This window comes from Phasianus colchicus, chromosome 1 (assembly GCF_987193195.1).
Source record: "Phasianus colchicus chromosome 1, bPhaCol1.hap1.1, whole genome shotgun sequence".
NCBI classification, from domain to species: Eukaryota; Metazoa; Chordata; class Aves; order Galliformes; family Phasianidae; genus Phasianus; species Phasianus colchicus.
The window spans coordinates 23,469,129-23,482,442 of NC_143436.1; the positions used below are offsets into that span (position 1 = coordinate 23,469,129).

At 37.1% G+C, this 13,314-nt stretch overlaps 1 protein-coding gene across 2 annotated transcripts in view; it reads left to right on the plus strand.

Annotated features, from left to right (window-relative positions):
- Positions 1-13,314, plus strand: part of CADPS2 (calcium dependent secretion activator 2) — a 300,595-nt gene that overhangs the window by 272,408 nt on the left and 14,873 nt on the right. For both annotated transcript variants that reach the window (XM_090136996.1, XM_031615180.2), the window contains one exon: positions 3,992-4,099. In XM_090136996.1, the coding sequence (XP_089993122.1) occupies positions 3,992-4,099 (108 nt within the window). The remainder of the gene's footprint in view (positions 1-3,991; positions 4,100-13,314) is intronic.

Sequence of the window (13,314 nt, forward strand, 5' to 3'; positions counted from 1 at the left end):
TATGATTCAAAGGCTTGAGTTATCACCCCCGAGTATTTAGAGGAGAAATTTCAGGCAGTGAAATTTTCCAGCATGCTCTTTCATTAGGTGGTGGACACTTAATAAGGAGCTCCTATGTCTCTCACAATGGCCCCCTCCAGCTCATCACTCCTTTTCATTTCATTGTTCCACCCGCACTGCAGTTGAAACGCCTCTCTCCAGCAGGGGAGGGGAAGGGGGCAGAGAGGAGAGCACATACAAAATAGGAAGAAGTTAGTTGTTACGTAGTTAGCCTTCAGCATCTGCTCTCATCTTTGAAAAATGAATGCTTTGACAGGGTAGCAGCTCTGTAAGACTGCATTTTTCTGAGTAACATAAGAATCCGAGTACGCTTAAAATTCTGTGACGTTAAGAAATGTTTTGTGACAAATGCCAACGTGAGAATAAACACCATGCAGATACTTACATGGTTTTTACTGAGATTCATGACAAACGGGTGCATTGTGAAAAGCTGTGCAGAGACTTAAGTGTGTCTATGCTATAAGGAAAAGCTGATGCAGTGGCAGCGTTCAACTTGTTGCAAACCTTCCAGCAGCTAAGCAAGTGAATGTGTGGAACTCAAGGCTGCACAGCATTACTTTTGACCAGACACCCCATCACCAGTGGCCCCAGCACGTGTCAGTCCAAATAGACTTTCTACATCATCTTTGAAACGAGAATGAAGTGTTTTAAAATTTCCGTCACTTTAAGTAGATATTATGACGGTGTTTCTCTGTTTAATGGTGAAAAGTTGTTTCTCCTTTATCTAAATTCATTGCTGTGAAAAAGTGAGCGGTGATCTGGGCCCTCCCACCAGTGCAGAGCAGAAGAGACAACCCGCACCTGTGGGATTAGGTGGAGCAGCAGGAAGTAAGAGCACTTGCAGTATATAATTAAGAAGGATTTTTTTTTTTCCCAAACAGCATGTTCATCTCACCAGGTTAACTAGTGATTAACCCTAAAAAAGAATGTGCCGAAGCTTACACCCTTGTTTAAACTCATTCACTTGCCAGCGTATTCAGTTACTTGTGTAACCAGCGACAAAGTAACCCTATTTACAACTCTTCATTTCCTGGTATTTTATTTGATGTCTTTGTGCTTCTGGTTTCTCCATTCATCTCTTTGTTTGGTTCTCTTTCATTTTCAGATAGGCAAAACATCTTGTCTGCTTGTTCTGAATAAAACAAACCTACAATAACTTTTTATCCATCATAAAAAAACACTTTTTTTTTCCTTGGGGAAGTTTTCAGACTGAATGCCTTTTTACGCTTACCCAAATAAATATACCAGGCTACACTTTTTTTCTTAAAGCTGTGAAAATCTCTCTCTCCCATTGGTTCCTGCAAATGCTCTGCCTGACATTCAAGGGAGTAAAATGTTATGTTTTGAACATAGAAGTGGAGTCTTCAGGTTTGTCTGGTATTTGTAATTAAATATCCTCTGTGACTGTTACTTAAAATATATCTCAGTTTGTATGAGCTTGCATTTTAAGGTAGACCCAATTGCTTTTTTATTATGATTGGTATTGTATGTTCACCTGTTTCTTTTATTCTGAAGCTTCATACACAAAACAGATCAATGATAGGGTCCTGTAATTTTGTTTGTTTGTTTGTTTCTAATATATAAACCCTATGGGAAAATAAATAAATAAATAAATGTATGGTGCTATACCTGCTTTGGTGCTTATAATAGCTTTCTTTTCCTCTTTCATGTGTTCAAAGACAACAAATTTAGTGCATGCTGTATAGAGAGATAACAAACAGTTTGATATGATGTTGGCTCATTCCATGTTTATTCTGTTTCATGCACCATAAGCAAAGACGGTTAGTTTGCAATGGTTTTGGTGAGTTTTTAAAAGAGAAAGTCATACTGTTGCAATATTGGTAATCTTCCTTACCCAGACGTATTTCTACTGTAGAAAGACACTGTTTAAAGGGAAAATTAATTTTTTTTTCCACGTTGATTTCAAAGATAATTATCCTGCACACATTAAAGAAGGATGAAGTGTTTTAAAGAACTGTAATTCTAATTGGTAAATGTCACCAGCTGTTGCAGTTACTCTTACTTGTGTATATTCTTTTAATGATTACACTCCCGTGCCACAAGATACATGAAAATATATTCACTAGGTGTGAAATTCCCATATGTCACAGCTTCAAGACTAGGTAAACAGCTCAGAGATAAGGGGAGAGTTAACACTGATGAGAAATGTTATTTTTCTAGCTTTGGCTGTCTGCAAGACAAACATTTTTTTATTTAACTAAAAGAATTGAACTAAAGGAAAAAAAAAATGCATGAACCAGAGAACCAGTAGGTTTTAGCATTCAGTCGAAGATTTGGATATGTGTCTCCAAGAACCATAAATAAACCTTTCATTTATTAGATTATCTTCTTCACCACCTCTGAAATTTCAGAGAATTTCCCCATTTTCTCTCCAAATTAAAACTAGCCCAATTTCTATAAATTTCCTATGAGATTTTAACTTTGTTGGCTTTCTTCTGTACTTTCATGAATGAGTATCTTAAGGGACTCTGTGTAACTTTCAGTTTTAAATCTCCTTCTCTTCTATTTAGTTTCATTTAGAAACATCTCTGTCAACTTTTAGAGAAAAAGGCACTTCTTTTTTTTAATGAATGAAATCCGTTTATCTCTAACAGAGTTATTTTATCTGTTGTTATTGTACATTTTTATCTCTGTGCTTATGATCAAGGTTTGTAATTCAGCTGTAAATATAAATTGCCTCAGTTACCTCTTAGGAGTTTCATGTCGGTAGCTACACATACATGATAAGATTTTTAAATGAAATTATCAATATAAATGCACAAAAAAATGTTAAATTGTTGGGTGTGAGATTTGGAGATGCTAGAATCATTAAACCAGGCCGTCACTTCAAATCCTTGATAAATCCCATTGTGCTAAAGCTTACTGCAAAGACGTTTGTTACAAAACTTAGCCTTCGTTTGAGGAAACAAGCAGCAACAAAAGGTGTTATGCAGGACCAACAGATACTTTTACAAACTTGCTGACATGGAAGTCTTTCCAAAGTGCTTATATTTGTTCTTGGTTCCTCCCATAGACGAAGGGGAATTCAGACCTAGTCTGTATATGCTACCAGGAAGGAGGACATTGCAGGCTGACAGGGTTTAGTGTAGTAACATTTTGTGCCCAGAGAGGTCCAGAAGTCCCAGCTGGGCAGGAAAGCACAGCTACAGTAACCACCTAGCAGGCCTGACATCTGGGCAGCCTTTCTTGACCCGTTCAAGAGTATGGTATTAAAATTGTGCCTACTCCAGCGTTCCTGCAGAACGTGGATTGGTGCAAGAAGGGAAACATTTTAGTCCTTTCTTGTTTCCTACTCATTCTCTGAGCGGACTGTGCCTGTGCAAGTGTTTCAGAAAAATGGGGCTACAGGTCTACTCTCATCCTAGCATTTTTGTGCCAATCTAACTCATTTGCTTTTAGTGAAATGCTTGAACTTTGAATGAGAATTAATAGAAGCTAACCTTAAACACAAAGTTCAGCTGTATATTGAAAGCAAATGGCAACAAAACTGACTGAATGCAAAAGGAACTGCTTGACATTTTTTAACACTTTTCTGAGTGTGATGATAGCAGGATGTGGACCTTGCAGATGGGGTAGTTGTGATAGCCTTGCTAAAGACAAAGGGGAAAATGTCCTGGTTTGCCACTGATGTTACAAGAACCAAGACTTCTTTATTGGATCACATATGGCAGAGCAGATTTATGACTCCAAGCATTCATAAATTGTAATAAATAGTGAACCCTTCTAAACTTGCTAAGTAACTCAAAATTCATAGCAGATTTACTAAATGCTGTTAATACATATGGAAACATTCTGACATAATCTCAGTTTTCATTAACACTAAGTATAACTTCTTATACGTCTTAGCTGTTGCATGGTCTTTCTCTTTCCCTTCCCCACAACTCTATCTCCTTGCTTTATGTTTCTACAGAAACCAGGGATGGATTTAGCAGATACCTACATCATGTTTGTTCGACAGAACCAGGATATACTTCGAGAAAAGGTCAATGAGGAAATGTATATAGAGAAGTTATTTGATGTAAGTAACTACACTCACAAGCCTTGCTAGAGGAAATAGGCTGCATTTTGATGATACTCACAAGCCATTAAGATTTTCTTCCCTACTGATCATTTTTTTCCTTTGCTTTTTATTTTATTTATTGTCTTCAGCTATCAGGGCTGGCCTTTCTTTAAACACTTTATGCATGGAAATTTTAAGTGCTAGAAGGCAGAAATAAAAATGGTAGAAGATTGCTATTTGACATAGTCATTTTTCCAATGTGATTAGTCCAATTTTATTCCATCTTTTGATTTTGAATGTGTTAATGGAGAGAATTTGATTACTGTGATTTGAGGACTCTGTCACAGAGTTGATTTCCCTGAACAAAGAGCTTTTATATATCTCTGCATGCTCATGTACAGAAAGAAGCCAGTTATGCCATGTGCATCTATGGATTTGACAGTTCCTTGGAACAACTTTTAGAAATTTGCACTATGTTATTTCTACTTTAAAACTCTTAAGAACTTTAAGTTGACCATTCACTGAATTGTCAAACTTCTATTCAAAATTTTGATCCTTCTTCTGCAAGTTCAGCATAATTCTCTTCACCTTTGAGGCTCACACATAGTTAGCCAGCCTGTACTTTTACACAAAATCAGCTCCTATAGCGGCTTCTGCAGCTTCCCTCTAGCCATTCCTCAGCATTGATGTGTCCCTTTTTCATTAGGAACAATCACCTACTCTACCAAAATTTTTGTTCTTCAAGGCTCTCCTATAAGGCCACTTGCAACACTCTTGGACATGTTTCTGCTAGTGAGCACTAATTTATCTCTAGTGTCTCCTTTTCTGATTTGTCTGAAGCAGAATTTTTAGGTGGTATCTTCTACTTTTTAATAAATTCAAAGCACAATACATTTAAAATATCATTAAATTGAAAGTTATTTTATTATAAACTTGTATCAATTTACTTGACAATGATATTATTATGTAGGAAATCAAGCAGCAAAATAAGTCATCTTTGACACTGTGCAGTGCAAGCCATTGCAAAACAAATTCTGGAACATAATACACACTTTGAAATGTATTTATTTGTGTGTCATCTCCCAAGTATTTTAGAAAGCATTGCTGGCAGTTTCATTTAATTATGCAAGTTACAGCAAATGTTTTCATAACAGCAATTCACAGCCTTTACTGTGACACTACAGTTGTGGCAGTCACAGAAGGTCCCATAACATAGACTCTCAGCCATGGTATGTCATGTCAGTGTTTGTTGTTTGTTAGACTGGGTGGTCAAAATGAGATTTATCTCTCAGATTTTATATTTCCAGACACTTCCAGTCAGCTTTAGGGGAAAAAAAGAAAAAAAAAAAAGTATCATCTGTTTTAATAAGCTAAGTGCTAATATGTGTGAAAAGAATGATTTTATAAAAGCTTTGATGCCCTGCAGGGGTAGAAAAATTATCATCCATCCAGCTGGCACCTTCACGAAGTACTAAAACCATATTAGCAACTTCTGCTTCAGTTTGCTTTTGCACTGAATCTGCAAGCATATGTTTCATTTTCAAGTTTCTATTTTTTGTTTTTCTTTGGGGTTATTTTTGCTTATCTTGTAATTTTCTGGATGTTAATAAAATTATGTGCCTAAGGCCAAGTCTAACACTTACAGGAGCGACCACATTGACTTTGTTGACGTAATGGAATTGGACCAAGACACAGGCAGAGTCCACAGTATAAACTGAACAGGGCCAGAGCAGAGCCCTGAGAATTAGCAAGTGATCATCCATACTGTTATGTCATGCATATAGCTCTTGGCATGAATTTGGGTTAGGCCAATATGTAGTAACCAAAGGTACTATTGGGGTTCACATGGGCTGATGGCCTCTCGCATGTGTTACTTCAGCAATGCTCATTTTTTACTTTTTCAATGCTCATTTCTGTGCGTATGCAAGCCATGACGGACCACTTGACTTTGAAAAACAAAACCATTCTTATCCCCACTTATTCAGTAGTGTGCATCATATGCTGTCATGGCCGATCATTAGTGCTGAAAGGAGAAGAGAGAAGACATACATAGTTCTTGAAGTATGATGAGTATTATGTGTATCAAATATTGATCTGTATCTTTATTTTTCGTTAGTTATGTCAGTTTCATATTTTTACATAAGAGCACGCTAGGAGATATAATCAGTGGGACAGAATCAGATAAAGGCAGTAACAAAAACTTAAGCTCATAACTTGCAAAAATTTAAAACAAAGGCAGATGGCTATGTATACTATGTAAACTCACCTTTCTTGAGATTAGTTCTGGGATTTATAACAGTGCAATTGAACAAGAATTTGCCAATGAATTTTTGGAGCATTTTTTTTAATTAGTAGTGTAACAGAACATAGCTACTGTTTTATAAATTCAATTTTATCAAGTCATATTTCAATAGGAAACACAAAATAAATTCAAATTTTTATGACAATACACTTCAAGCCATTTGACTAACTGACGTTGTACGAGGGCTGCCCTGAAAGCAATGCTTCCTATTTTATTATGTTGGCCCAGGACATCAGAGGCAGATTTTGATGGTACAGCAGCAGAGGTTGAACCTTCCCACCAATATCCCATGACGTGTTGTTGCTGTGTGACAAATGGCAGCAGAGGGGCAGTCTGACAAATGGTGTCTGACATAGAAGCATGTGTGAAGGAAAAGTGTGTCATTTAATTCATCCACATGAAAAAAAAAATGGCACCATTGGCATTCATTGATGCTTGCTGAATGTTTGTAGAGACCAAACAAAGGATATGAGCACAGTGAGGTGATGGGTGGTACATTTCAGCATCAGCACCAGTGACATGAAAGACAAACCGTGGTCTGGACAACCACACATAACTGTTATACCACAGAATGAAGAGTGTCTTGATCAGCTCATCCACAGCAGATGGAGCTGAGTATTGCCTTCAGTGCATTGGAAATGATGGTGGCAATATTGAAATACTGCAAATTTTGCATGATGTGGGTCCCATAAAGGAACAGAAGGAACACCGTATGCAAGTTTGTCAGGACCTTGTGAATCAGTACAAAGCTGACAATTTCCTGGATTGCATCGTTACCAGTAATGAGATGCGGTGTCACCACTACAAACCTGAGTCAAAACAGCAGTCCATGGAGTGGTGACGTGAATTTCTCATGAAAGAAGAAGTTCAAGATGCAACCCTCAGTGGGTTAAGTGACATGTGCTGACTTTTGGAATAGGAAAGGGGTGATCCTTCTGGATTTTCAGGAACCTGGACAAACCATTAATTCTGATTGTTACATCGCAACACTGACTAATGTGAAGTCAGGCCAGAGGAGACAACCTTTCTCTTGTGACGTGATAACACCAGGCCCTGTATCAGTTTCAAGACTGTGGAGCACGTTGCCATATTTAGCTGGACTGTCCTAATATACCTACTATATAGTCCAGATTTGGTGCTTTCTGACGTCCATCTGTTTGGGCCAATGAAAGATGGATGATGTGGGCAGTATTTTCCTAGCAAGAATGCTATTATAGCAGATGCGAAACAGTGGGTCACCTCCACTGGTGCAGATTTTTACGAGTGAAGCATGCAGGCTTCTATTCATTGCTGGAGTAAATGCATGGTTACTGGTGATGACAGTGTTGAAAAGCGGTGTTTTGTAGCTGAAAATTTGCTCCATCAAGTAGTGTTGTTGTGCTTTTTATCTGTTGTTTCCATGGAAATAAATAGGAGGCATTACTTTCAGAGCAACCTACATACGTCACTGCTGTTTTCTCCTTAAAATATACAATATTATAAAATAAACCAGCTTAGCAAAATAAGAAAAGTGCATTTGGTTCTCAAGAAGCCCAGAAAAGCATTGCCAAGCTATACAAATATAAAAATGCAGAACAGAATTTAACTTGTGAAGTGAATCTTTACCTCTGAGAGAGATGCTCATTTTTTTTCTGGAAACTTTCAAAAAAGATTGGGCTGCAGGATTTTCTCTGCACAAATTTGAGCCATTTAAGTTCTGTTCTTCAGTGTCTTTGATCATGCAGCAGAATAAAGGTGTTTTTTTTTCCCCTTTCCCCTGAATTACTTGGCTTCTGGGTGCATTTCATTACTTTCTCTGGAAAGGGTATAGACAGCAGGGACAATATGGCTTGGTTCTCCTGATAACACCAGTCACAGGTCAACATGCCACCTCTTCTCATCTGTAGTCACCAGATTTATAGCCACGAAGAGTTATTTGCTTGGTCATTTTATCAAAGACACGTAGGACTTTGTGTATTCTATAGTGGTCCTCTTCCTAGTATCAGCTGGGAATTTTACCTACCAAAATTCCTTCTCATCCCAGAAATTTATGACATGTATTTCCTATCATCTGTAGCAGTTTATAGTTGTGCATTTTTTTGCTTGGTTGTTTGTTTTTAACGCAGCAGAACTTAAAGAGCGCTAGCAAGGTTTTGTAATATGTTGTACCTGTGGCTTAAATGTCTGCTCCCTTTTCGTGACATGATTTAGCAGAGGGTTGTAGAGTTAGGGTAGTATGGTTAGGTTGCACTTGGACTTGATGATCTTTTCCAACCTGAGCAATTCTATGATTCTATGATTCCTGAAGGCTTAATTGATCCATATGAGTTCTTCCAATCTCATATGCCACTGATGCAGTCCAAAACAATGAACTTACATTGGAGCAAGTTTGCATCTCTAAAAAACTCAAAGCAAAAATTTTCTAACATTAATGCTGCAGTGACCCAGGCAGAATCAGTGCATGGCAACTAAATCATGTGTTTATTTAATGATTTAGACTTTTAATTAAGGGTAAAAGCATCAGCCACTGAAACTTCTTTAAGCCTAATAATTTAAACCAATGCATTATTTTTTAAATAATTGGTAATAAAATATTTTAGAAACTTACTTTTAGCAATTTTCAAACACTGGTTCTAAAATTATTTTCAGAAAAAGCTGTTAGAGTAATATTTAGCGAATGAGAAAATGAAATATTTATCTAGAATTACACAAACCAATGATAAATATAAAATGCTACTATCTTGAATGAGCCCCCTCTTATTTATAAAGATAATCTACCTCCTTGTGCTGCCTATAACAGAGTAGTGCTCTGTACCTGATCACCGAATTGTCAGACGTTAAAAATGTCCATCTGTAAAATTCACATGATGTATGGTTCAACACTATCAAAATTGGAGGAAGTTTAGCCACTGTGTCTATAAATATGTCAGGTTATCATCACTGCCTGGACTTAGATTCATGTTTCTACTTGAATTATTCAAATGGGACTAATTCATGTTTCTGAGCATTTTAAATAACATTAGATTTATAAATTAAAAAAAAAAACATTTTAATTTGTCTACCAAGCTTCAGCTTATGAAAGTAGCTCTGTATGGAATACTGCGTAAAACATTGATGGAGTTCTTTCTGTAGGAATGTAAAGTTCTTAAGTGTTACTTGGGTAGATTCTAACTTTCTTCTACTTTTTGCACCTGAAGTATGACTAGTATTGTGTCAATACATGCACACACAAAAAATATTTTCAAATATTTTTCCTTCAAAATAGTATTATTTGCTTTTAATAACTTTATTTTATAGACTGTGTTTGTGTTGAGTCTCTAATGAAAAACTTAACAGTATAAGTAGATGTACAATTCTAATTTTATTGGCTATATATGTGATGATATTTCTATCCAATAATTAATTGCTACTTTAAGAAATAAATAATTATTTAAGAGAACAATTGTAACCCATCAGTGTTCAACCATTGATACAACTTGAAAGTTTTTACACTGATGCAAGCTTATCACAAATACAGCAAAGTAGTCAGAGTGCAAATAATCATAGATCTAGTAATCACTGAATCACCAAAGTTGGAAAAGACCTCCAAGATCATCCAGTCCGACCATCCACCTACCACAAATATTTCCCACTAAACCATGTCCCTCAGTACAATATCTAAGCAATTCTTGAACACCTCCAGGGACAGTGACTCCACTGCCTCCCTGGGCAGACCATTACAGTGACCATCCTTTCAGAGATGAATTTTTTCCTAATATCCAACCTGCATCTCCCCTGGCACAATTTGAGGCCATTCTCTCTAGTCCTATCGCTAGATATATGGGAGAAGAGGCCGACCCCTGCCTCACCACAACCTCCTTACAGGCAGTCATAGAGAGCTGGAAGGTCTCCCCTGAGCCTCCTCCTGACTTAACAATCCCACCTCATCATGCAGAGGTCAGTGCTGGCAAGCAAGCCTCCTGATTGGCTTGTCAATGACGGCACCTGTTAGCAATGTTGACTTTGGCCCTAAACTGTGTCTCTTGTGGGTGTCAGACTGGCATGGTGTGACTGAACAGTCCTGTTGGCCTCACAGGGGCTGCTCACATCTGTGCCTGTCCTGGGATCTGCAGCCTCGCACAGCAAGTGCATGGATGTTGGTGGTGAGGGTCATACACAACTTGCTTTGGAGGCTTAAGCACTCCAATAGTGCTTTTGGCTTTTGTATTTCAAAAGATCAATTAAGTGATTTTTTTTTATTTTTTTTTTAAAGAAGCTTGTATGTCATCAGCAACGTGAACTAAATGTTGGTAGTGTTTCCTTATCACAACCACTATTTTCCTTTTCTATTAGTAGGAAGGGATGGATTATTTAAGTTCGGTGATGTACTTGAGGTTATTTGAGATAGGAATTATTCTCCAAAGATTATTGTGTTACGTACTTCATTCTCTGCCTATGTGGAGATACAAAATACTTATCAGATTAATTTATTTGCCAACATACCTGCCAGTACGTTTTTAGCAAATGCTGCACTCAACTGCATCATTTGTTTAAGTTTTCCAACCTTTTACCAAAACCATTTTAAAAATGTACAACTGCTTCTCCCTGGCACATGAGTTAACCTTGGGCTGGTGATGTACAGCTAAGAGAAACGCATTTTACACAAGAGCTTTCTGTACAACCAACTCTTTGTGTTGCTCGTGTCTACCTTAAAAGCAACGTGAGTGCAGTATTCAGTATTCAACAATGTTCTATCAGAAAAACTTCAACTGTGACTTTTTTCCCATTCTCAAATTGCTTCCTGACACATTAATTTTAATAAGTCATCTTACCTTACATTATTATGTAATTATTTGCAAGTGTATAATCTGACAAAAGCTCTACTTTTTGATCTAGGTTCTATGCCAAGGCAACTTGGGCAAGTTAAGACTAGGTGGAAGTGGTTGAAGGCCACGTTTGAATCATAAGCTGTGTTTGTATTAAACTGAGAAATATGAGAGGACCGTGCCTAATTACTTAAGAGACTCAACAAAAAATGGATTGTAGCTTGTTGATCTTCTCATTTCTTTGATAAGTCAGAATAATCTTCAAGAAATATGTGGCCTTCTTTCTCGGATTCTTGAAATTTGATCACAGTGCAAAATTGTCCTTTGGCGCAAACCCAGAAATACACATCTTTGCATGATGCACCTGGACATATGTGGCAGGTCTGGTAGAATCAGCTAATTAACAACACAGGCTTAAACAGGCACCTCATCTGGCAGTGTAGTTAGTTGCCTGATGGTGCTCAGCAGGATTTGGTAGTGCTTTTTATTTTTCTATCCTAATGGTCTGCTGCCCACCTAATTTTGCCTTATTGTCAGCCACTACTTACCGCAGCTTGAGGCCCTCCCAGGAGGCTAAATTATTATCAAAGGATTAGGGAGATGTAGCCTTGCAGCTCTGACATTTCTGATTACTTGTCTATGCCAGAACACTAATTAGCTGTGACTAATTAAGAAAAATGTTCCTGCCATAGAAAACCATTTAAAAGAACTGAGAAGTAGAAAAGCAATTGAAAAGCTGAGCAGTGCTCAGATTTTCCGATGGTCTTTAGATTTTCACCAAAGTCTTAACTCACCTTTAATTATGTCTAATATTTTACAGGGAAAATAGAAATCTCTTGATATGAGAACCACTCTGCAGCTTTCGCTTCACTGAGGGAAATTCTGGTCACTTTAAAACAGTTTGTCATGTCTTTTTCAGTAAAAGAATTTTACAGAAAATTGTAGGCAGTGTCACCAAATTTGGACTGGAAAAGTATTATATTAACGCGCTGAAATATCTGAATTTCTTCTGCAAGATGCAAGTAGCATCTTGCAAATTTACTTTCAAAGTTTTTTTAAAGTTCAGTAAATTATTTCTGGTGATTTCAAGAATATCCATCTGGGTTTTTTTTTGTTTTTTTTTTTAGTGTAGAAATCTCTGCAAACAAAAAATGGTTCACTCGAAAGCTGAGAAAATATAATTCCCTTCTGATTTCACATATTACAGAAGTTTTTTTTTTCTTTTTTCTTTTTTTTTTTTCTGCGATATGCTGAGAAAAGGAGTGCCTGCTCTTGGAGGGTGCTGATTATGCTGCTATCAACACAGCCAAGCTCAGTACTTTTGAGCTCAATAGGACCACAACACACTTAAGGCAAAGCATGTGCTTCAAAGTTTGCTGCTTCAGGATCAGAATATTCAGCACTTTGTAAACTGTTTCACAGCGTAGCCGAGAGTGTTTTCTCTGGAGGAAACTTTTACACAATGGCTGTGTTTGTGATGCTTCTGATTGGATTCATTTCCCTGCTTCTTCAGTTTTGATTCTGTTTTTAATTTCTGAGATTCTGTCTTGCTACCTGTCCAACAGCTCAAAAAATAACCAAATGTTTTTCTGTAGGACACTGCATACCCCATAGCTCAGTCTGCATTTGGTATTCATGGAATAGATGTCTGCCACCCTTTTCACACTAACGTAATCATATTATTTAAATCTTCGCAGCAGGAGAGTAAGAATCGATGAAATAGATATTCTGATATCTTACTAAAAGAGCTTTTGCTTTTGGGGTATAAAAGGGAAAGAAATAACTATTTTTCAGGACACTGAATCCAATATCCTGATATTCAGTCCTACCCTCTAATTTCACAGAATTTTATGAGAAGGTCACTTTTTACTTGCAAAAAGAATAAAATATAAATTGCTATACAAAAGCAATATAAAATGTGGATCCTGATTCAAACCAGGAAGACAGGAAGAAAAAAAAGCCCAAATTCAAGATTTTAAAGCCAATCCTTTTTTTTTTTTTTTTTCCTGAGGGAATTGTATCATAGAGAGAGGTGGAACCACCAGGTTTTTTGCTTGTTTTGGCGGGAGGAGGGTATAACACTGGGAGCTTGCAGTGCAGTTTCCCCATAGACATTCTTGGTCTATACTGTTCAGTCATTTATTTAA